The sequence below is a fragment of the Cyprinodon tularosa genome, unplaced genomic scaffold, assembly GCF_016077235.1.
Source record: "Cyprinodon tularosa strain WSP-4 unplaced genomic scaffold, ASM1607723v1 ctg293, whole genome shotgun sequence".
NCBI classification, from domain to species: domain Eukaryota; kingdom Metazoa; phylum Chordata; class Actinopteri; order Cyprinodontiformes; family Cyprinodontidae; genus Cyprinodon; species Cyprinodon tularosa.
The window spans coordinates 199,448-225,657 of record NW_024039000.1 but is presented as its reverse complement, the minus strand read 5'-3'; the positions used below and the strand labels follow the sequence as shown (position 1 = coordinate 225,657).

The 26,210-nt window shown below is 38.0% G+C and overlaps 1 protein-coding gene across 6 annotated transcripts in view; it reads right to left on the bottom strand.

The window, feature by feature from the left end:
• Positions 1-19,192, bottom strand: part of esrrga (estrogen-related receptor gamma a) — a 72,182-nt gene extending 52,990 nt beyond the window's left edge. For 2 of the 6 annotated variants that reach the window (XM_038291082.1, XM_038291084.1), the window contains exons 1-2: positions 18,767-19,190; positions 9,853-10,011 (exon numbers count right to left, since the gene is read on the bottom strand). In XM_038291082.1, the coding sequence (XP_038147010.1) occupies positions 9,853-10,011; positions 18,767-18,822 (215 nt within the window). In that variant the 5' untranslated portion in view covers positions 18,823-19,190. Of the gene's footprint in view, positions 1-9,852; positions 10,069-18,762 lie in introns of all 6 variants that reach the window. The other 4 variants (XM_038291083.1, XM_038291086.1, XM_038291085.1 and 1 more) reach the window with 4 other exon arrangements.
• Positions 19,193-26,210: the final 7,018 nt, after the last annotated feature.

The window sequence follows — 26,210 nt, the reverse complement described above, 5'->3', positions numbered from 1 at the left end:
TCGTGTCATACTCCGTTCTCTCACTCATTCCCCCTCTGCTTATGAATGAAAAATAATTGCCATCGCAGGGGGAGAAATAAAAAAGAATAAAAAGAAGACATGCGTGCAGAGGAGAGGCACAGAGAAAAGAAGATTAAGAAATCACAGCCAGTGCGCTGTGCCAAGTAAGAGGTTGAATGCATTTATGTATGTATGTTATCAGTATAATTACGGCGCAATGTAGCGACGGCTCAGTGCTGAAAGAGCAGTCCTATTGTACCTTTCTGCTCTTCAGATGAGTGTGAAGAGAGAACATGAGGGCTGGGTCTCACTTAGCTCTTCGTGTTTTCTTAAGCTCAAAAGAAATGGATAAGACGTAAAAAAAGGATTCAGTGTTTTATTTCTTCCAGTTTATCCATGTATAAAGTTAATTGATGAGGATAACGAAGGAATTATTGCATCGTACTGTGTTGTTTGTTTAGAAGAACTGACCAATAAAGTGTAATAAGAGTGTCTTTAAAGATTGCCTTTTGCCTCGATTTAGAAAAGAAAGAAAGTTCAAGAAAGGAAAGCAAATATTTCCATTTTTATAAACCTCAGAGGCTTGAAATGCAGTAGAAAACTAACTTTGCGCTCACACTAAAAATGAGAGAAAAGTACTTTTCTTTCCCCAAAAATAAAACAAACATTTCTATTCAATTATTGACTTCTTTCACCAAGGCCTTTAGAAAAAGTAAAAAATAAATAGATAAGAATAAAAACATTTTACCCCATCTGACCAATTAGAAACATTAAAAAACTCGGTTATTGAGCAAGTAATTGTCAATACTGAGCAATGTCTTTTATTTTGTCATTTTAGTCTGATTGTTTAATCTTAGGTCGTAACTCCTCAGAAAATGTTTATTTTTTTAATCATTTTTTTAACAAACCAAGTACACCACTTTAAATTTGACCATTGAAAATATGTCTTTATCTTATATAATTTAAAACCCTCTATGCCACTAACATTGGCAAGGAGACTATACAAGTGGAGGACTTAATCAAAGGCAAATAATATATTTTTAGATTTATTTGACACACTGACTGTACAGCAAGTGAATCATTCAGCAGCTTATTTGCGGATGCGTTATATATTAGAAATCTGACTGCTTTGGGTTGGTTCTGACTTAAGTTTGGAGGTACTGCTGTGAGTGGTCAGTGTGAGGGCTTTCTAATGGGGGAGGGTTCCAGAACAACATCTGATGTGAGTTGGGAATTGTAGGAATCATACGTACTTTCATGTGAGACTCCAATAGGACATGGAAAAGTTAGTACATTTGCATAGAAATAAATCCTCAATAAAAATACAGATTAGATTAAGTAACCTCTAAAAATAAGCATCAATGGGTATGTTAAATGAAAAAGAAGTAACCTGGCCCCACTTATAGTCTTTGTCGTATAGCTTTAAACTTGATGTCATGAATCAGTGGCTTCAGATATTAACTATTCAGCACACTCATCTTAATCTGCGATCATACAAAACACTTTAGAGAGATTGCTTGTTTCTGTTTCCCACTCCATGAAAGACAACACAGTGACAGAAAAGAAAGGTTGTGGGAATGTGACAGAATGGGATGAATATAGACTTAAATAGAGGGTGGGCAGCTTTGAGAATGACAAGCTGCCATTAGAGAGGTAGACTTCCTCAGTAGTCTGACACAACTAGCCAAGACAACCATGCAATCATGGCATTAGAGTGATGAACGTCTCAAATTGTGTTCTTCTGCTCTGTGCTATTTACTATGAGCATCCTAAGTCTGCATCTGTGCTATTACTATAATATACACAATCTCAGTAAATTTCACATACAAGAGGGTAACAGTAAACACTAGCCCTGCTGCTTTGTAAAGGAAAGACTGTGTCCATAAATAACACATAGCTTACCCCCCCCCACCCCCCCCCCCCACCCCACCCCCAAAATCGATATTGCTATATCAACTAAACTTACATTTAACTAGCAGATATAGGTTGCAGATGAGGAAAATGTTAACAAATGTGGTTAAAAAACCCTTTATATTTATAAAACAAACTGTGAACTTTAGTGCCATGAGGTGCAGCAGGATGAAGCTTCCTACAGCGTTTACAATTTATTTTTTCAAAAGTTACAACCAATGGAAAAAATAAGTGTAGAACAGAAAACAGAGAGGAAGCATAAAGGGTGGCTGCTGTGACGGAGAGGGGAGAAATGCTGACAGTGTAGCTACAACGGGTCTGTTAATACCTTTCCTTCACACCTAGCATTGTGCGTTCAGTGCTGATAAGAACACACACTCCAATAAGCAAAAAGAAAAGGCCTTACACAATTTTATCTAGATAATACAGGCAATGCCCAGGAAGGGAAGAAAATAAAGGGAAGCATAGGCAGCATGAAAAAATACACTGAATTAAAGAACTGACTAAGGAGGAAAAGGTCCAAAATACATTTGCATATCCATCGCCAAGTGAATACAGTGATTTCACCAATGGAATAAATTGCGTTTTCAGCCCTTACTCTCATCCTTTGGTGCTCTGTCTTAGCTATGTTTCACTTATATGTCATTCTGCAGGATACAGAGTGGGTTAGTGAACAGTTTGCTAAATATTAAGCAATTAAAGACAGCCTCCTCTATCTATGATATATTTACAGATCACTTAATAGTGTACTGGTTTTAGTTAAAATGTTCTTTAGAGTGGAGATAAATCTACTAAAAAAATTGTTTCACTACCTACTTTTACATGTGAAAAATGTTTTCGATCTGATCTAAATCTTGGTTGGAAGTTAAAAATATCCGTTTACATGAATGCAAAATAAAATGATCCGATCATGATGTGTGTATACATGCACCGAGCGTTCGATCAGAATAAATAATTTGAGCATGCACAGAACTGTCTATTTTTCCTGAAATGCTTTTCTAGTAGAAGAAGAAGCTGTCTGTTCTGCATGCAAATCCATACTTGTCCACTCATCCTCAACTTTAGCTACTTCTTATACCTTCCAAAAAATTTTTATTTTTCTTTGGTTCTTAAGTCGTTGATGTGTTTTCTTTTACTATGGACCTTCATCGCATCTCATTTTTATTTTTGGTGGTAATTTAGTTAGTTAGTTAAGGGCTCAGTGGTACCTTATGTTAAAGCTCCTTTGCTACAGGGTGGAATGGCATGTTCATCTGCACATTAAATTTAGAGCCACCTCCTCCACCAAGGAGCCGGTCAATGAAGGTTAGCAAAGAGAAAAACATCACGCTGATGTTGTGCACGTTATGCAGATGAGATGATTTTACTCCAAAGATCTGAATGGGTGTGTACATGGATAAATTGAGTGGTGATCGGAAAAAAACACCTCTCAGAACCAGAATTAAATTTCTTTCAGATCAGACCGAATCCGATTAGAATCTTCAGGCTGGCTTCTTAATATGAAATTTAATTGATCTGATCAGGCCTTTAATCTGTTGTTTATGTCCACATGTATACATAGCTACTGACACATAACTAATCAAAAAAGTGCATGGAGTATTTGAGACTATTGCTTCAGAAACTTTCTGATGCGATTCCTCCATTCAGTGGCTGTTCATAAAGTTATTAGGAATGCCTCATCATTTCTTATTTAAATTTAAATAATTGACTTGATCATCTTCTTTTTTTTTTTTTTTTTTTATAACGAGGACATCCCCAACCAGTTGCAAAAATAATTGGTGTACATGGCTCACATGTGGGTTTGATGGGCATAATAGTGTCATTAACTTTTTAGTTCAAAAAGCTTTGTGGATTTAGGGCATATGAAGGAAAATAGGAGCAAAGCTACTGCAAAAATATAGATTGCACTGCTTTGGAACTTTTCCTCTCTGTTGTCTGATGGCTGAAATGAATGTATACCCCCCAAACTGTAATTCATGTGCACTTTGAGGGAAAAGAACAAAAAATGTTATATTGGCTAACCAACTTACAGGCAGTGAATCAAGCTCTGATTCTCTGAATTGCTGGTGTGAGTTTATGCATGTGGTTGGTTTTCTGCACAAAATCACAGTGAGTCAGTGATTATAGTTGTTTCCAAAGACAGAAATGAATACAACGGCAAAAAAAAAGGGACTCCGACTGTGACAGTCAATCTGAAGCACTCTCCCACCTACCGAGCTCTCCTTTTCCCTCTCCTTCCTCCTCTCTTTGGGTCTCAATCCTTCACTGTCATCATTTCTACTTCTAACATACAAACACCCCCTATCATTCTTGCTCTTTCTTTCTGATGCATCCACACCCCCTCAAAGACCACCTTACACCTTCCTAAAGCACGCACATACAAACACACACACACAGACGCACACACGCCAGGGAGCAGCAGATCAATTGCAACAGTGTTAGTCGGGTAGGAAACCTGTAATTCACTTCATTGGCTGCAGAATAAACCCCTGATTACATACAATCAATGTGATAATGGCTAAAACACATTTTGCCAAATGGGCTTATGGGTTGTAAAGACTGAGAAAAGGAGAGGAAACATCAGTGTTTGTGTACTATATATCTAGGTATTCAATAGGACGTTAGATTTTGTGTGCAAATTATAGCCACCGTTGAGATATTGTGAATCTTTATGCAACAAAACTGAAATAACTGAAGAAAGTGACTTCCAAAGAATTGAAGTGTTAGCACCAATACACTATAGACAGTGGGGGACAAGACACCCAGGGATAATATATCTTAATAATATATAATATATCTTAATCGTAATTTATTGAAACATTTGTGTTGTTTAAGCTGTAAACTATTTTTGGGAAATCACAATTTGTGCACTAGTCATTGTTGAAGAGAACTTTCAAATGTATTTTTTGGTTTTCTTTCAAGCTTCAGTGTGATCTACATAGATGATTTAGACCTGATAATCCAGCTGTATTAGTGTTCCTGAAGTATATATTATGACAAAGATATTAAGAGCTAAAATATGGACTTTTTATATCTGTAGGTGTGTGTCTCTATGGGGGGCTGAGGGGTGGTGCATGTGTTTCTGATGGGAATCTTGATGATTTAGTTTGTTTTCTTGGAGAGCAGTTGCTGATAAGTGTGCTGCAGCCAGGCACTATCTTTGTCACCGTGTCTCTTTTTCCTTCCCTCTCCTTCTCTCTCTGTGTCTCCTTTATCTGGTTCACGTCACTGTGCTGGCAGTCTGGTGTGCCAACAGTTCTTCAAATAAAACAAAACAAATAAAAAGGTGCAAAAAAGAAGAAGAGAAGATAGTCCTACATCCAAGTTCCTCCTTGGATGTGAAGAATCTGCGATCTACCTTAAAATGTTTATTTAATAAATAAATAAACCTGCTGCACCTAAATAGCTTACTATGTACTTGCAGTGACCTACAGCCTTTTACAGGAGAAACTGCAGACCTAAAAATCAATGAAATTACTTCAGCCATCCTCCTGTTATGTAAACTTTTATAGAAGATGCCCAATGTTGCCAGCCATAAATCATTATTTTAAAGGAAAGATGCAATCACAAATTTATGTTCCATTTTTTAAATTGTATACAAAAGTGATACTACAACTAAAATTGATGGGATCCGTTTGTGAAGTGATATACTTTACGGTTGAGCTCACCCTTTGTAAAAAAAATAAAAAATAAATAAGAGGGGACATTGATGAAGGTTGTATGTAACTGTGTGGGTGAATATTGTTATTGCTAAGCGTTATGTGTGTAAAAACTCTGAAACTGTCATATTAGTTCACATCAAAGCACACACGTACACAAAGTCTTCATTTTGTGCAGAATATATTGTTTACTTCTCCCAACTCTTCCTTTTATAAAAAGAAAGACAGGGACCTGGGCAAGTTGCCACAACCAATGAAACTGTTGGAAAATAAAATAATAAAGTATTTAGGAACAAAATATCCCTCCATCAGATTAAAAGCACATTTTATTAAGCAGATGGTGAGAGAGGATTTTCACTCTAGAAAATATGGCAGGGCTTTCAAATGTGACATGGGAGGAGGAGATATTCGGGGGGGTTAAAGGAAGAGAGGAGACAAGAGGGAAATAGGAAAAGAGTGAAATACCATGGTGGAAAAAAGATAAAGAAACAGGGAGGAACTGTATATAGCTAAATAGTATCAAATCATAGAGGAAGAGGGGGGAAAGGGAAATATAACAGGAAAGAAAATGTTGGAAAGAAGAACGGAAGAGACGATAAAAGGAAAGAGTGCAGCAGTGAATGGAGCGTCACAGCTGCATTCTTTAAACAGATCAGATTTGGGGAAATTGGGCTGTCACTACAGGACTGCGATGATTTACACCTATCCATCACTATAAGAGTCAGAGTAGTCGAATAATGCACAGCACCTGGAAAAATGAAAGAAATACATCCTAAACATGCCACATTTGGGTGCTCACTTCTCACATTTCTGTGCAATATTCTGAACATGAAGGTTGTAAAACTAGAAAAATTGTATTTAACGCTAACATTTTTTCTTTTGTGTATCAAGGATCCATATATTTATTGATATCATATCAGTTCATTATATTTATGTACTAAACTGCTCCAGATCAATAAAATAAAATAAAAGCAAATTCACAAATAAATCACTTACACAGATCTAAAAGCGTCACGAATGCATATGAATTATTATTGTGCAAACTAGTTTTGGACCAGAGGAAATGCACACATTTTATAGTGGCACATTTTCAGTCTGACACAAGCTGCAGTTGACACTTGTCTTTTCAGTTTACTCGCCTGATTTTGTCTATCTTTCCCCCATGGCCTCCTCCCTCCACCTCCCCCTCCCCTCACTCCTGCTCATGCACCTTACAGCCTCGCTCCTGGACCATCTGTTAGGGAATCTAATTCACATCCAGTCATAATCACGTTTGCTGGAGAGCCCACCGTCTCTGCCCATCTCTGTTCCTCTGTCTATCTCTGCCTGCATTCTTTGCTATTTCAAAGCCTGTTTTTATCAATTTGGAAACAACAAAAAAAACCTTAATCAACTCCTATGTTCTATTTTCCAAAAAGCTGTTTTTGTTCTAACTTGAATGTATTTTGTGCACTTGCACGGGTAACCAACATCTTCTTGTCTGATTCAACTTCTGCATCATGTTTTCCTGAAGCACTTTATATTAACATAAAATTACTTTATGCTTTTTCTCTTAAGAATTATAATGTTCTCTAAACTCTTTCTACTGATTTTTTATTTAAAAAAAAAGTAAATAAAAACTATTTTAAAATGTTTGAGTGGTTATAAGGCATTGAAAACATTAAGTACTGCAATGTCTGGTGCATATTTGCAAGTGTGCATATGTGAGTGTTCGTCCATAATTGAGAATAAGGGGAGCCGAGGTGAAGGGGGGTGGAAGTTAATGAGAGGTGAGTGTCTGAAACCATCTCACTCTTTCTCTCTCTCGTTCTCTCGCTGCTTCTGCAGTAATCCTCTTCTATAAATCTGCAATCCAATCAGTGTTGTCTACACTAACACACACACAGACTTGCTAACACATACACACAAGCTGCTGAGAGGCCCATCTGTGTGTTAAGGCAATCTGCTTTATCATTATGATTACATTGGGCTCAGTATACAATGATGTGTTTGTGTGCATGTGTGCAACTGAGCGTGTGTGTGTTCATGCGCACAGTAACTGGTTGACATTAATCACATCCCCATGGCTTGATGGCCTAAATATAAAAAAGGTTAGAATATCGTAAAAACAGAGAAAAGGAGTTTTTGAAAAAGTTGGTCTTCTAAACTCTTTTTACAAGCATAAAGGTTCTCCTTTTATGTAATGGTTTTGCACATCAACCGGCTAAATAAGGTAAAAAAAACGACTCTATTTTAAAATAAAATACTGACAACTTTTACTGCAAATATTCTATATAATAATGAATAAAAATGTAACAATTTAACACCAAAAACGTTTTACGATTTGAAGGTGTTAGAATGTGTCTGAGAGTATATGTGTGTTAGAAATTAACATCCTAATAGTAGCTAAATCACCTCTGCACAGCTGGAGGTCGGATACTCTGTTTAAGTACTCAGACAATCTTATACTGCAGGTGTGTGTGTGTGTGTGTGTGTGAAATTGGGCAAAATAAATGCCTTTTTTACTTTAAATGTACTGTAACCAACAGACACTTTGAGTCTGAAACAAAAAAATTGACTCATGGATCGAAACTGTTTCAATGCTGCCATCATCCTAAAGTTTTATGCTTGGAATGTTACAGTTTGTAACAGCTCAGCGAACACCTATAACCAAAACCTGATATTGTGCACCTCTTTGTGAAGTCATATTTACCTATATAGGGTTAAATTAGGCATGTGACCTCAGGAAAAACTTTACACCTCTCACCCCTGCTGCATGCCACTCAAATACACTCAAACACACAAGGCTGTGCTGATTCGCCAGGGGTCGGCGTGAGAATGGTTTGCCAGAACTCTAATTGGCTTGACCCAGACTAACCCTAAAATCCTATTGAACTAAGGCTTTCTAGTCAGTGGTGCACACTGTAATATACACACACACTTAACATTAGAAAGCTTTTGAAAGCCTTATAATGAACTAATCATTTATGTTCTGAAAGGCTTCTCATAACCAAACCATTTCAGCAATGTAAAAGACTGCAGACAGATAAAATATGATGTCATAACCTGGTATTTTACATTTAAAATCCTTCTAAAATTGTCTTTAAATTAATGTGTAACTGTGTTTTGGAGAAAAACATTACAGAGTTCACATTCTGACCCTTTTTCATACACCCTTTTATTCTTACGAGGGTATGAACAACAATTTGACATGTGTGTATGTGGATGAACCTTGCTGATGGTGACTGCCAGACATTTTGGAACCGCCCCTTTCGGTGGAATAGAGAGATGAGTGGTGATAGCAAGTCGTGCTAATGTTTGCACCTGTCCAGGAATGATGTAAATACTGGAAGAGGATCAAAATATTGCTTTTTGGAGAGTCCAGTTTTGTGGGCTGTTCTGGTTTGAACAAAAAACCCACACAGAAAATAAAACAAGTCACTTTCAGACCTTTAGCTTTTCAGCAAGTTTTAACTGAAGCTGAACAGCAAACATTTTTAAAAGTCAAACTTCCAGGTGATGTCTCCTTTAAGGAACCCCCTCAAAAAAGCTAAAATAATTTCTTTTAATGAAGAATGATTATATTAATTAAGTTTCTTCTTAATCTGTCTTAATCTATCTTAATCTTTTGGAGAAAGACAGATTCAAACAAAAATGCAAAATACACTAAAAACTTAGATTATTTTTATGTACTTAAAGATTATATATTACACTCTATATTCTTTAATGATTTAGGAATTTTATACTTCCTATTAACATTTTGAAATCTGGACATATGTCACCATTCCTTATCCACAAAATTGTTTAATTTAAGAGGCAAATATAAATGTGGCAGACAATAAGGATGAGCATGTAGACGGAGAAAGTCAGCCTTTATTTCACACGTCATCTGTTTCCTGTGTTTTAACATGAAACAAGCTGCTTATTTACAGTTACGTTTTTTTTTTTTTTATATACCCCTGATACGCCTGATAAAACTTGCTTACAGCAACAGAAGGATAACTTCTCTGGGGGAAAAAAATCTTCCCTTACAAGATTTTATGATTTAAAGCCTCTTCTGTGTTATGATTGCATTGCAGGCATGCAGTTAAGACACTATTATTATCAAAAACATCCACATGCTATGAACAACCATCGATCAATTTCTGTAACTGAAGGTTTTCCTTTTCTCTCCACTGCATCGGTGTGCTTGCCTTTTCTTTTCCCTCTTGTGTCAGGAAGAGTGTGTGACTTTTGTGTAAAACTTAAGCAGGCCAGGCTCATTGATTTGCCATCACTTGCATCGTTTGTATATCTATCTTACCTGGGGTTGTAGAGGGCATGTGCGTCTCTCATGTGGTTGGCTTCCAGTGAATCGTAGCTCTGGTGCATCCTCCAGGCACCAGCGCCGCATTTAACATATGTTGACTTGGAGTTTTCTTCACTGCTGCTGTTCACCAATGGACCCTTCGATAAGTTCATTCTGAGTGGCGGGAAGTTTCAGGGGGGAGAAAGAGAATGATAAGAGTGTAAAAGCAGCCAATGGGGAAAAGACAAAAAAGTAGAATTAAACAAGCTTTTTAATTACAGCTGTTTTATTAAACAGAAAAAAAATATGATTTGCTTAATCCTTAAATTCTGTACACATTTTTCCCCAATTCAATTGTTTTCAGTAAAAAAAAAAAAAAAAAAAAAAAACTCAGCATACAAGAACATCAATATGATAAATGCAATGGGAGACAAACGGATGTGGGTGAAATGTATTTAATAGACACAACATGCAGACAATCACTTTCCACATGCTAATTTTGCTTATTTGTTTTACCTCAGTGTGAAGCCACTCTTCACAGTTTGGACATAGAGATGCAGGCCATAAAAAAGAGGCTCTCACACACACACACAAAGCAACATAACTGACACAAAAGCTGACATGCTGGGTGAACAGGCAGATGCGCAGACTGCCTCCCGAGAGCTGTGGAGAGGACAGGTTGTAATTTAAAACCAGTAGAGGCTTTTGTCTTGTTGTGTTAACACATTTCAATCAGACAGATCAGTCGTTGTAGGTATGCATCATTGAACGTTAACCAGAGCACATTTCACATGAGCATCAAGGGAGTTTTACTAGTTTTCGCCTTTTATAATGCTTTAGGAATGAGGAAAGATAATCTTAAAAACACCATGGGAGAGTCTCCCATCCATCCGTCACAGTCTGCTCTGAGGTGGAGAACTGTTGCAAAGTTGATAAAATCAGTGGTTTACAAAAAAATCAAAGTGATCTATTTCTAAAAAAAAAAAAAACAAAAAAAAAAAAACTAAACAACAATTTCACTTAAAAGAGGACATTTTCTCATCATCATACAGAGTGAGAAGAGAAAAAGAATATTTTCATAAAATGCTCCTTAAAGAAATTCTGAGCAAACTTATCAGAGTAAAAAGGCGTCTCCTTTATGAAAATTGAGATGCTGCTTTTCAGCTTTTTTTTTTAAAACAGAAAAACAGAAAAAAACCCCAAATAAATTATTGTTCAATGTGTGCATTTAAGAAAATCCTGGTTTAAGTGATTGTTGTTGAAACATGTATGAATTTGCATGTGTGCGTGTGTTGATACAATTCGATATGTATGTGCTGCGTGTGTAGGATTTCATTTATAATCAAATATGTGCTTTGCTTGCTGAAAATATATTTTAGTATGTTCTTTTTTGCTAGATACCAATATTTTATTCATATATTAATTACTTGCAAAAATAAACGTATTTAACTTCTATTTCATTCTATTTATTCTTCTTTTTATTATCAATTTAATACTTTTGATCTTTCTTTTACATTTTTGTTTTCAATGTTTATCACTGTAATACAGTAACATATAAAACATATATTGGTAAATCTATTTTCTATTTAAATACGGAGTGTATGGTTTGGGATGTTGTAGCTTTTTTAGGTAAAGCAGGTTGACAGAAAAGGAGACAGACCAATGACATGTGTGACAGCAATCCCTCAATTGAGGCACAGAGCAGCATTGGTGCAGTGCGAGGTAGAGGCCAGGGTGTGTAATATGTAGGTTTTAGTTCCACTCTGGTGAATAGGAGAAATCAATATCTTTCTGCTGCCACTACTGCTAGAGACGCTTATTGGCTTTGGTTGTGGTGTCAAAATGCTATATAGACAGGCAACACTGAATACTGCAGTTTTTTTTGTTATTGGAGTGTATCTTGGTGTAACCAGACTGAAGTATATTCAGTACCAAAAGCCATATGATAGTTTCAGTACGGAGGGCCTTACTCTATCTCATAATTACTATGAAGAGGACTGTTTATCCTTTAAGCCAGTATAAAGTGAAGAGATGAAAAAAGAGGATTATAAAGATAAAAGAAAGCAACTTTTTTATCAGAAGTGTTGCAAATACAGACATACTGTGTTAAAAAGAAAGCCCATGTTTTTTAAAGTCTGGAACTCAATTATCTTTAAAAAGTTTTTTGCAGACGAGGAATTTTTTTTTTCCTGTTTACTTTTATTGACCTAAAACTACTGCAAATCACAAAGACACACCTATAATTGAGTGTTTTTTTTTTTATTGGACATCCCTAAAACTTCTTGAAATTCAATCGTTCAATAGTAATGTGATGTGATTGGTAAAGGATATTATACTTCACCCTTCTGTTAAAATGAAAGATGAAAGTATTAATCTGAGTGATTCTTCTAAACCACACTTCCCACTCCCATCCTTATGCGTAAGCAGTCCAAATACGTACACTGAATGGGTGTGTGAGTTTAAAGTTGGGAGGAAGGGATATTGAGGGTGTCTTTCTGATGCTCAGTGACTCAGTCATGTGTTGCTGCTCCATCTGTGAACAGAATGACCACAACAAGGTTTGTGTGTTGGTGATTGCATCTGTGTGTGTGAGACATAGTGATGCGGTGATTGATGAGACAGTTACCAGTCTTGCTAATGCAACACACATATATCCCTAAAGGGAGCAAAAGCCACGCCGTACACACACTTGCATGCAGAGCCGCAACTGCCCTACCTAATTACCCCTCTAGTCAGGCCAGTGTGTTCTTTTACACTGAGAACCTACATTCTTAAATGTGCTTAACGATAGTTTCCAGACTAATTCGGACAGTTTACATAAGCGTTTTTATATATCGGAGATTAGAGCAAAAAGTATATGTGACAGAGTTAGTTGTGCAGAAAAGCTGAAATGGAAAGGAGCAGATTGAAAGGATTTCCGGAGCTTAATTGCAACACAAAAACTGGTTTGCAAAAAAAAAAAAAAAAAAGAAACTAAATTAGGCCGTTTTAACAGTAGAGTTGCAGCAATCGTTATACAGCTCTTTATAAGCTGATCCCAAGCTTCCAACAAATATAACAAAATATACTATCATTAATTCTTCATAGCTTGGCATAAGCCCAGGGTATGTAAAATACTTTATTTAAAATTTACATCTTAGTCCTAAAACAATTAAATGATTGGGAACATGTGCATATTCTCCTCTGAATGTTGTTTATGTTGCTCCTTGTGACCAAAGGCACATCAGGGCAGGTGGGGTTGGTTGAAGCCCTGTGTGTGTGTGTCTGAGCGGATGTGTGTGTGTGCACGTTAGCGTTAGCGACGGGAGCTGTTAGCGGGGCAGGCGGCAGATGGGCTGTCGGCCTTAATAGGGACTGAGCGGGTGCAGAAAGGTGACAGCTTCACAAGGGAGGGGTGTGTGGGGAGGAAGAGGAGAAGAGTGTGCGCGTGTGGCGGTGGTGGCGAGGAATCGTGAAGGAAGACAGAGATAAAGGAAAAATGACTTATCAGCAGGGGTGAGGGAAAGAGCGGATCAGCTGCGCAAAGGAATGCTCCTCCTGAGGGCAAGAACTGTTTCATCTGCTTTTTAAATTTTATATATATGAGTATATGTTCAAATATTTGCACAGTCTAAAGATGTTTGCCTAAAATTACTCTATATTAAGCTGCAAAATTTCAAAGCATTAACTTCATCTGTGTTTCCCGCAGCTTTTTTGTTTATCAATATCTGTTCAATTAAACAAAAAAGTGCATTATGGGGTAAATTCACTCTTGCATATGAAAGTTAGATATATTTCTAAATTTTTTTTATTTTTATTTCATTGAACCTTGAAATAAAGAAAAAAAACGTATTTGAAAGATTGACCAACCTATTCAGGACCTGGTTACTGATGTACTTTCCCTTTTGGAAATCATACTTGGAGATGCACAAGAGCAGCACCAGGTACATTTTCCTGCGGCATTTTACTCTAGACATAATGCACCTGCATTTTTAACAATAGGTACACAGGTTTGCATTTCTGTTTACAAAGCTACTTTAGTTTTTGTCAAACTAAAGACCAAAAAAAGTCAGAAGATAAAAATAAAAAAAATTGTAAACATCTTGTTTGTAATTATCTGCGCAATTGAACTCCTCTTTTACAGCTGGACGTAACCGGTGTTTGAGTTTATAATTGAGCAGAGAAATGTGGTTAAACACCCACATGTTTGATCTGGTAAAAACTGAAAAGTATATAAATAGACTAATTGAATATAATGATACATTCACATATTATAACCATTTAAATAGCAAATAAAGGAAACCCAAAGTGCACATACAGTATAAGGGTCAGTAAGGAGAAGAAGGTGGAAAAAAACAAAACAAAAACAAAAGATAGTGTTGAGATGGTGGGCTGGTCTGTCATTCTCCCCCCATCAGGCACACACATGAAGCATGATGGTTGGATGAGAGGAGGAATATTTCACTGTCAGCCGAAAGGCGGCACGGTCATTCATTTCTTATCCTCAATATTCATTTCTTTCCCTTGTATCCATCTCTTTCCTGTTCCACTATATCATTCTTTTTTTCTTTGAATCTCTTACACTGTGTCAAAAAATGACAATTTAATCAGACTCTCTGCTTGAGCATTTAAAAGACGACAACTACCTAAACAAGGCCATCTATAGGCTTGACTCACAGAACGTACAAAAAAGGAAAAAGTGGAAAAAAAGAAAGAAAGGACATCTGGACCTGCACTACGCTGGAACACACCTTTCTACCTAAATGCTCATCGTCTTTCCAACCGAATCTTCTCCATTGTGGTTGTTTCCTTGTATTAGCAGTGCTTAAGTGCTTTGGAAGCTCTCAACACTCACACACACACATGCATGCTCAAAACGGCCCACTCACGTTTTGATTCCTTTTCTAAACATATAACCTTAAACTGCAGAGAGGAAACTGTCCTACATGAATGGGGCCAAAAAAAAGTGAGCTCCTAACCTCCCGCTTGAATGACACAAAAGTCAGAACTGGCTGTGCGATGAGTAATTCTTAGAGGGAGCATAAATGATTTGATAAATCATCATTATAGCAACAATAATTGAATGCACATTTTGATATATGGATGATGGGGATGTATGGGTGATGGAACGCGGGGAATGAGTGGATGAGCGCAGGAGAGAGAAGGGTGGGGGTGGGTTGGGAGCAAGAGATGAGCAGCATTGTCTTCTACCTTCTCTCTATCTCTCTCTCCCTCTCTCCTTTCAATCAGCACTTTGGTATTCAAACACACACACACACTGCTTCAAAGCCAGTGTGGTGTAATGGCTAATTGCAGTGTGTATACTTGTGTGGGTGTTTGTGTGTGTGTGTCACAGCTGGTAAAGTCTCTCTTACTGCTCTTTCAACACATAAAGGCATGCACTGACCCATGACACGCTATCACAAACTGCAGGCAATGATGGATTGGATATAAATCTGAGAACATCATCAATGTTCTTCCCTTTACTTGATTGTTTTCTTTTTGGAAATTAAAGCCAGTGGTCATACGTGTACTTGATTTAAGTATTGATGCAGGAAGTCGCACACATGTTTATGTTTTATCTGCAAATTCTTAAACGACAGCGCTCAATGCTGTGTGTATGAGATTTGCACAACGTGTGCGCTCATGCATACATGTGTGTGTCCGTCGGACCTCCAGAGCGCTGGTGGCAGACAAAAGCAAACCCCCCATCGTCCTCATTTCGCACCTCTCGCTCTACCCGTCTCTCTCATTGAATCCTTCTCTTTACGGGGCAAATTTACCACTGGAATGCCCGGACTCTTCAGATGGGAGAGAGGCCTGCCTGCCTTGTGAAGGACGCACAACGCAAAAATTGACATTGAATTCCACAGAGACTCAAAAAAATCAAACTCTTCCTCATATGGGCTTTTGATGGGTCACGCGCACACACACACACACACACACACACACACACACACACACACACACACACACACACACACACACAAATACATTCTGGGAGGAAAGACACAAACTCATGCATGGAAGGAAAAAATAAAAAAGATGCCAAGGCACGCGCACCAGCTCACACACTCAGGGAAGTGCACACAGCCTGCAAATCATCCTGGCACATATTGACATGCTTTGACAGATGAATTAAGTAAATGATTTTATAAGGAGATTAAAAGGATTTTAATTTACGCAATCTCTCTTTGGTCTCCCCCATCCCTCCCTGCAGTCAGCTTTACCTCTCTGTCTCTATTGCTTCCCTTTTCCTCATGGCGTGGGCAAAAAAATTAAAATAAAATAAAAAAAACTACAAGTGTGAAAAGAACAGGGGTGTAAAAACTGCTTCATTGCAACCATGCTGTATTTTCCCCTTCACATTAACTGACCTTTTTTTCTCCCCCTGTTAAAATAACAAGAAAAATATTTAGAGATTTCTTTGGGCCTTCAAGCTTAATTTTTATCATGAAAGTATGGTGATAATTTAAAAGATTTTGAACGTTTTTCTTCTTAAGTTATTTCTGCTTACCTGATAATATATGTTCAGTGGGTTAGAACATATTCAGCATGGCTCGGCTGATAGATGACTGAATAAGTTTAAATTTTATTACATATATCTATTATTGGGATTAGAAAATCGATTTACCATTCCAAACATGATGAGTGGTGACTTTCCTTTTAAAGAAAAAAATTATTTATCTATAACCAGAAAATTATTTAAAATACATTTAAAGTTACTAAAAAAAGATGACTAAAGAATTTCCTCAATAATGATCCTTGAATTAAATTATTAATTTTTGTGTTCATCTTTTTCATTGCATTGCTAACTTTTGCCTGACAAATCTGCACGGCCACTGTGCAGTTCACTCCACAGGTTTGTCTCTTCGCTCACACTGACAAAAATGTTAAATTAGTAAAGTCAGAGTAGGAAGAAAAATTAATCACATGCAAATTGTATGTATATGGTGACATGGGGGGGATGCAATTATGTTAACAGCTTAAGCGGTAGTTGTTATTATTATTAGTATGATCATCATTATCCTTAATATTTTAATTAGGAAAGCGGTGCCTCAAAGCAAAGAAGGCAAAGCCTGAGTGAAGAGGAGAGAGCAGTGGACAGATGGATCGATGGAAGGATGGAGGAGCGGACAGACAGTTGAAGGGACCAGAGGGTCCTCTGAAATACGCAAGAGGGAACAGGGCACATCAAGGTAAAACCCCCAAAAAACAAATAGGAGAAAATAAATTCTTTACACTGGTCATTTAAAAATGTTAGGGTGCCTTTTTGAGTTTTCAAAATTTTTACTTTAATAAAACACCTTGCTGCAGAAATATAAATAACAAAAATAAAACAAATCGGATGAAGGAAAAACATGCTTTCCAGCCTAATTCAAAGTTTTTTAAAGCAGTAGTCAGTGTAGATTCTAATAGAGCGAAGATGTACGGACACAGCAAGCAGGGTCGCATCCCTGCAATCAGAAGAAGCCTAAAGACAGAGATTGCTCTAGATGGACATCAAGTCAACTCATTTTTAAACAGTATTAAAGGCACAAAGGCATCTTTAATTAAAAACTGGAGTTAAATGTCATAATTGTCACAGAATCAAGGTTATTCAACAAATATTTGATTTTTTACTTCTTAAAAAGACCACATATAAATAAATAAAAACAATAATAACAAATAAGATATATATATTTTTTTACATGTAAAAAGGTTGTAAATAAATCATAAAGTGAAGATTTTATGAAATTTTTCTGTTATTTTCTCTCACGGTTCCTGACCAATGGACATTCTGTGCAGCTAAGATGACCCAAAATACAGTCTCATGCTCACAGAAACACACAAAGAAAAGAGAGGCTACAACATTTAAAAACTGCTTATTTTAGTTACAACGGTTGACAATAAATATTTGGCGAACACATCAGTCAGCTTCTATTTGGACTTTTTCCTTACATGTCTGCCCCAGACTCTCCCACATGAACACCCCTGACCCATTTGATGAAATACATTTACTGTGAAGCCAAATTCAAACAACTTGGGTTCTCCTCTAATAAAGCTTAAAATCATGAAAAAATTCTGAAAAAATATTTTTTTCTACTGACTTATTACATGTTTCAGTGCATCATTTTTAAAATTACTTCATATTTTATGTGAACAGACAAACAAAAAGCAGAATAACTCAAATAACTTTTTTTTTTTTTTTAAGAGACCTTTTTTTCCATGGAATTTTTCTAATAGCAGAGCAGCTCAGAGAAGAAAGAGCAATCTGCATTTTAAACAGCCTTTTATTTACACCTAAAAGAGCAAAGTGTTGGCTAAAGGAGCAGCTGAACTCCAGCCACTAAGTGTGTGTGTAAGTGTCTCTAAATCCTGCGCGGGGGGCCACACGCTGAGCTGCCCGTCTCAAATTCAACCTCTTCTGGCATTTAAGAGCCCAGTCCTTTTTGCCTCCCTCCATTCTCAAGGGCCGCTCTCCTCCTGTCCCTCCACCTTATTCCTGTAACCCCATTGCCCTGCTACCTAACAGATCCCCTGCTTGAATGAGCACGGACAACGCCATGGCCCTAACTGACTTTGTGTTTGCTACTGGGGGCCAATCCGACTGAAAGTAAAACAATCTTCAGAAGACTCAGAAAGTGAAGTAAAAGCTGAATCTCTGCACGTGCGCGTCCAGGTGTGCGTTACTCTCAGCTGAAAGAAATGAGTCTCTCTTTACATACAGAATGAAAAGTGCTGTAACTGTACACAGATTGCATGCAGACACACACACATAACCACACTCTGAGGCTGGGATCGCGTGCTACCTGACAGCGGAAACAACCTTGACTTTGTGCCGGGACCACCTTCACTGCATTCCAGCAGACAAACACACATGCAGCCACTCACAGTGAAAGACACGGAAGATGACAAGTTTGGTTAATGCATGGAAAGGTAAGATTAAAAAAAGGTAAAATTTACCTACTCTTGTTCAGAGTGCATTAAAAAACACTCGGATAACGGGTGTCCTACCGACTCCATCAGCGATAACGGGTCATTGTCACATCAACCTCCTCTGAAGAACAGCAAAAATGTTTTTTTTTTTTTTTTTTTTTTCTTAAAATGTCAAAGTTTTGATATGTTTCCTCTTTCTCTTCTTCTTTCTCTGATCTTCCACTTTCTCACTTTCTCTCTCTCTCTCCGTCCTTTCTTCCACTTGGAGGGAGCAATACAATTACCAGGCTCTGCTCCGGCTGCACTGATCAGCTCTGCGTGTGTGGATAGATGCGAAGGGAGCGCGTGTGCGCATGTGAGAGAGGGGGGCTGTAGACGCACACGCAGCCAGCCAGCCAGCCGGGCAGTTGGGACAGAAAACTGTGCTGCTGTCCTAATCAACGACTTAAAGCCCCAATAGCTGCTCATGAATATTAAGCTGAATTTTACATATGCAGTCCCTCAGGTCCGGGTTCTGCTGCGATTGGTGGACAGCTGACCAATGGCTGCAGGGATGGGTGGAGAGAGGGGTGGAGAAAAAGGTAGGTTGAAGCAGAGAGAGAGGGAGAGTGGCAGGTGGGGAAGAAGGGATGAGGTAAAGAGCACAGTAGAGAAGAGAGGAAAGAAGGAAAGGAGAAAGGAACAGGTGAGAGAACGGTTTAAAGAGAGACAACCTACCCTTTTCCTTTTGGTTTTTCCATCTATATAACCTAATACTTCTTCTAAGCATCTCTCTTCTGGTCTCTTTTACTCTCATTATTTGCCCATGTTGGCATGTACACTCCAACAAACACCTTACACATCTTCCAAAAAAGATAACTATAAATCATCTCTTTTTTTCTCTTTTGTCTACACTTTGCGAAATATTTTTACGCATTTTCTTTTGCAGCTTTCATACACACTGTGCCTTCTTTCGCTGTATCTGTCTGGTAGACAATATGGATTTGAACTTGCTTGGCTGCAGGACACAAAATTGACCTAATCAAATCCAGAAAATCACAAGATCAAAGGAACGAGTGTAAGCTTAACCTTAAACCCAAAGCTTGAATAACATGTCACACTACAAATGCACACAGACAGGAAGAGCGCAGCAGAGCCCATCACAGCCCAGCAGTAAAATATGAGATTATGGCAATTCCAGAGAGCTTGTCCTTTGTTGTGGAATGATTTGGGCATGATTGGGACAAGGTTCTCCCTGCTGCTTGCTGTTTCTGTCAAACCCCTCCACATCTCCTCACCAGTGTGCCATTTGCTTCCAGTGTTTGCAAACAGACTGAAATGTGTGGAGATGGAGACTCTAGGAGAATCAGCGTATGGCTCCTCAGTGTAAAAGGGGAACTCGTGGAGAAAAGGAAAATAGTATATTTTCCAGTTTCCTGTTTGACTTCTAAGTAAAGGAATGCGGTACGTGCATATTTTGTGCATATTGAGAAAAAAAATCATAATCATGGGGGGAGGTTGCAGAGATGAAAGGGAGTGGTTGTGATTAGCACATTTGGAAGAAAGCTGATAAAAACATTTCCTGAAACTAATCTCTACTTTGAAGTACGTTTGCGTGCGAGTGTCTAAGTGTGAGGATGCATGAAAGAAGAACATCATCCTCTTTTGACTATTTCTTCCATCACATAACTAACAATGTTTTACATTTCTGACATATCGACTGGTTAATACACAAACTCTCAACATTTATGCGAGTAAACCAAATGTATGTTTTATATATTATCACAATCTGATCTTATGGCAGACACATCCATCCCAAAGACATCCTTAAAGAGCCAGGAATTTGTATTTTTTTTCTTATGAAATGAAAAACGTGCTTTGATGAAACAAAGTTTATATCGGCTCAAATCTCATATTTTGAAAAATATCCTCCATTTGTAACTCTTTTTTTTAAAGTAACAGAAAGCAAAGCAAAAACAGAGTATCCTAAAAAGAAGCAACTTACAAATACTGGGACACTACTTTGCATGTGGACAGAGGGAGATGAATTCAAGCTCTGAGGCTCACAAACACATGCACACAGTTATGATGTATCCAGAGGCTTGCTTATAAGCATCGACAAAGATGAGTGTGAATCAATGCTGCCGCCACCACTGCACAAACAAATCTTTTACGGAAACCTCTGTCTCTAAAACACATGTAGTGGGAATCCTACAGACATTTATCATTGTTGAGTCTGTGGAAACAGATTGCAATCTAGTAACAGTGTTGTAATTAAACTGCAAGTTAAATGTGAAACAGTTTTGTTGCAATTGCTGTGTAATATTAAAATTAAATGAACTGTGCAACAAGAAGAGTATGCATCTAAAAAGCTGTAAGAGCACCATGACAAACAAATCTGGAAAAAAAAAAGCTCTGCTACGGTTTAATATTACATTTATTTTAAATGCAAAATGTTGAAGGTCTAATGCAAAAGCAGGAACATAGGCAGTAATTGTTTACATCAGCACAAACATCTCTTATGTAAAATATATTCTGAGAATATTAAAAGAAGCTTTTTTTCCCCATTGTTTTTGTATCCGTGACTTTTTTTTCTCATGTCTGACCCCCATCTACCCCACCTCACCCTTCCTAGGCTATCGATTGCCTCTGAATCCGAGTGTATGCAGACAGTGACCCCTTTAGACCACTTCTCCTGAAAACAGACTAACTCTCCTCATATTAAACACAGAACCATAACAATGACTCTTGACATGAGTGGAAGTCCTTTTAATTCCTAGAAACAATGTAACCTTATTATCAACATTTTCCATTTGTCCAAAATCAAACAATTGTATGCATGCGTTATTGCTTGTACCGTCTGTAAGTTTCAGTTGTAAGGTGCAACAGTGTTGACATCGCACTCTGCTCTTTTATCTGTGATTGTGTGCATACGTCTTAGAGGGCTGTGTGTTTTGACCCTGTGGTGGCAGCCTGTTGACATCTATGGAAGAAATATCCTTGGCAACTCTTACTGACATCAATCACGGCACTCAATAGGCCACAGCAAGCTCACTAAGAGCAATGAATGTGTGGGTGTCTTTACTGGTCAACACAATCTTTAACAAATTCATGAGGAGGCCACTTAAGACAGCAGACCCCGTGACACAAATCTGCCAGTCTTAAACAGATAAAGAACCGGAGTTATTTACAATAACAATTAGGCAAAGTTGTTTCTCCTTTCATCTCAAATATGAAGTGCACTTATTCTCTTAATATGTATTTTAAGAATATGGAATTTTACTTTGTGTTTCCAAGAGGAGAGAGTAACAGACGATACAGAGAACTTGATTGTAGTTCACTAGTAGCCAACAGAGGGTGCTATGGTCTCTGATCTGTCTATACATATTCTGCAAAGGAACCTCGGATTTCAGTGTGGTTGAATGTTCGTATGGGTTTACTAGAACATATAGATTAGGAACTGCTCATTAATCACTAATTAGAAGTCTTGAAAACCAAAGAAATTACATCTCTGACAGACACTCCCCTATACATACACTGAGAGTTTAGTTTTTTTCCCCTTTCCCCTTAGAAGGACAGGAGAGGAGTTCAGTTTTTGGATTACTGGGTTTAGATATTACACAAACTTGAAAGAGATTGCTCAGATAAGGTTTTGTTTTGTTTTACTTTTAAATGTTCATGTTTGTCTGGTAAAGAAACACTGCTATTACCTTTTATAATAACATTTATCTATAAAACATTAAACAAGATATGTGCTGTTATTAACCTGTTAAACTGTTATTTATGTTTACTGTTTAAGAGCATTATTTATTAAAATAACTATACGTTTATATATATATAATACATTTGAACCTCAATTCCCTTTATATCACTTTATCATTTAAACTTGAAACTTCAAAATATAAATTCCAAATTAGCTTCAAATAATAAATGCAAAATAAATCCCTCAGTACTCTAGGCAGCCAAAATGCAATGTTCAGACATATTAGATTTTATTCTTAGTGTAAAATCAGTTCTAAAAACATTTAAATACAATAAATCCTGGTCAGATTGATCAGAATTAATGATTTCAGTTAATCAATGTATTTATTGTTTCTTTTTACTTTTGCCATTTTGTGAACCTGCTAGAAATACATTAATATGTGACCACAGATATGTGTGAACATCAAGGCACCTGCAGGCAGGAAATAGATGCTGATCAGGGCCAAGGAGAGAGCACCAGCTGCTTGGAAAAGCTGCTGGGTTAAGGGGGCTTTCTGGAGCCTGTCACTAAAACTCTGTTTGGGTAACATTTGCAGCAGCATGGTGCAAGGAAGCACATATGCATGGACTGAACACAAGCTTATGTAATCAAACTACACACATCATAATTACTGCACCCCTAATTCCAATATTTTTTTTGCTAATGTACAGTACAGTAACTATATTCTTGGCGTACATGATTTTATTTAAAAGACATAAAACACACAGAATCCCCTGTTAGGCACACAGATAGGTGCTGCCAAACCTTGTGACTCCTTTGGAACAGAGCCCCTTCTTTTCCAGCACAAAGGTCAGGTAGGTTTTGCAGCTCACACGAACGAGTCATGAGCTTGCTCTTACATGTACCAGAGACATAGACAGTACAGGACAAGTTTTTACATTTAGATAGGATGAACTGGCTGAAAAATATTGTTATTTGGAGAAGGTGACTTTACTAAAAAGAACCTCTACTAAAATTAATAATTTACAGTTGACTGTAAGTTCTAAGCTTTTCTGTATTCAAACATATTTTCCAACAAGTCTATCAGATAAAAAATAGACAGGATATCTTTACCATTTAAGAAAATCAAAAGTTTTTCCCACATTAAAATAGTCTAAATCTGCAACAGCAGGTCATATCTGCACATCTTGCCGTCTATGTTCAAACTGAAGGTTAGCTAGTCTGCACCTTATCACAGAAAAAAGTGTAACCTTATCAAGTGAGGACAGGCAAAAGGAAAAGGGTTGTGGGCTCAAAGGTTATAAAGTCATCAAATGAGGACAGATGGGGCAAAGGTGATAGATGTCAGCATTGCAAATGTGTGTCAGTGTGTCTGAGCATGCATATTGCTTCCAATAAATGAATGTAGATGACCCTCACTCGGGCTATAATGAATACTTTGAGGAAAAAAAACAAAATGGTTTTGCACAAAAAAATCTCCGGCTTCTGTCTTGCAGAAATGGTGGCCACTCAGTTAGGAAGTCACTTTGTCATGAGTTCCCTGGTTTGAATCCCACAGACTGCTACATGACCCTTAGATACTTAGTCCACATTGGATTGAAAAAAATTGGCAATGGCAAATTAACCATCTTTATCATTAATCTTAAACTAAAGGAATCTGTTATTGCAGCTTTGCAATAATCCTCTTTCTGAGAAAACCTCCTACATTTATGTGAAAAAAATTTGGCGTGGTTCGGTGGAGCAGTGGTTAGCACGCACAACCCATATATAGAGGCCTTAGTCCTCGACGTGTCATAAAAGGGGACAGATGGACCCAGTAACAAAACAGAACATAACAGAACAGAAATGAAGCGTGCTGCTGTGGATCCACGGCTTGCGGCGGCTGCAGGAGGGGAATGGGGCACCATCCAATCACTGACACACTCTGGTGGAAAGAAACACAGGTAAGTGACCACGATCATCTGACAGAAGATGACATTCTCAGTGAGTCACTTGCCTGGTTTCACAGTTCAGTCCATATCCCTAGAAAGAGGTGCGATCCAGCCGATGGGCTGACAACCAGACGCAGCGTGCGGCGGTCAGAGTGTCCCTGATGCTGCTGCCCCGGGGAAATTGCAGGAGGCTGATTTAGGTCAGGGGAAGACAGAGCAGGCAGGAACAGTTCAGGAATCCAGAAAACCTCCGCTCTATCAGAGTTTTCCACCCAAATAGGAACAGCAGGATCAGATTTCCAGGAATCCACAGAGGTTTCAGGCAGGTAGTCCAGAGTCAGACAGGTTCAGGGTGTCGTGCGTCGAGCATCTAGCTCAGACAGAAACGCAACCGGGAGGACAGGTTAAGAGTCCTGTGCGTCGAGCATCCAGCTCAGACAGAAACGCACCTGGGAGGCAGAATCCAGGAGGTTCAGGCGAGCAGACCAGACAGGGCCAGTGGGTGAGAGGGAACGGAATCAGGAGATTAGAATCACTCAGGAAGTGCTGAAACGCTCTCACCACTGGTTAGGGATTAAGCTAGCCTGAAGACATGGGCTCAAAAATAAACTCCTCACTTGAACATGAACCTTGGAAATAAACTTAAAACTAACAAAACTGGCAGACAGTACACTAACAGAAATCAAACAGGGAACATACAAAAAGCAAACAATGATCTGGCCTCGATAGCTAGGCTGGACTGAATATAAGGATGAACCTACAGGTGGTTGACATCAGAGATGATTAAGAATTGGGCAGAACTAGGCAGGTGAGTAAAATGAGCAATTAAGGCCAGCTATCAGAGCAGATCATGACACGACTTGGCCGACCATGGTTCAATCCGGCCTGTGGGCCTTTGCTGCATGTCTCCCCCCCTCTCTTGTACTGTCATTCCTGTCAGACTACTTTGCAATAACAAACCCTTAGTGCCTCAAAAAAAAAAAAGTCTGAAAAATTTTGCTAAAACATTTGAATTGGGAGTGTCCAGCAGATAAACAGGCTTGGGCTGTCAATAACAGAAGACAAATAACTTAATCCCTTCTTTTTTAACATTTTGTTTTACTTAAAAAGTTCTATAAACTGACCAACCATTCTGCCATCTATTTCCTTCTCCTCTCTTTCATCCTAGTATTCATATATTCTCAGGGATAAATCAGAACTGGGATGTAATTATACACAGAATGAGTTTTGCCTGGGTAAGAGGGCACAGTGTGTGTGTGTGTTTCTATTGTGTATCTTTCTAGCGCTGTACGAGTTTGTATAAAGCAGCGTTTTGTATTGAAATGGGTGGCTTTGGAGAGGTGCGCTCCTTTAATTACGCCGCTCTCAAACAGAACATGAGTGGGATATTCCACTGGGATTACTTGACTCTCGATGCAGTAGCTCTGTTAACACACACACACAAACATGACACACATGTACTCCCAGGCATAAATGAATACCTGCCAAAAAAGCCTGTCTCTCCAATAGTACAACACTCAATTTATTCAACTGAGGTGCAAGCCAAGTGAATAATTCCACTCCTAATAAAGACGGTAAGAGACTGTGTTTGCACAGACATGAAAAAGGGGGAAAGAAGATAATAAAGCAGCATATAGACCAGAGTCTTCAGCGTAAAAGTAAGCCTGAAGAAGAAAATTGATAATAAAGTTCAAGGAGACACATTTTTTACACCAGTTCTACATTTAAATAACTAGTTTAAAATAGCATAATTTTCCTGGTAAAACATATTTTATTAACAATAAGTATCACCTGAGGCTCTTGCACAAGGCCTTAAGCAATGCCAATGAAATGTCTCTAAAGAAAAGTCATTCTACACTTAA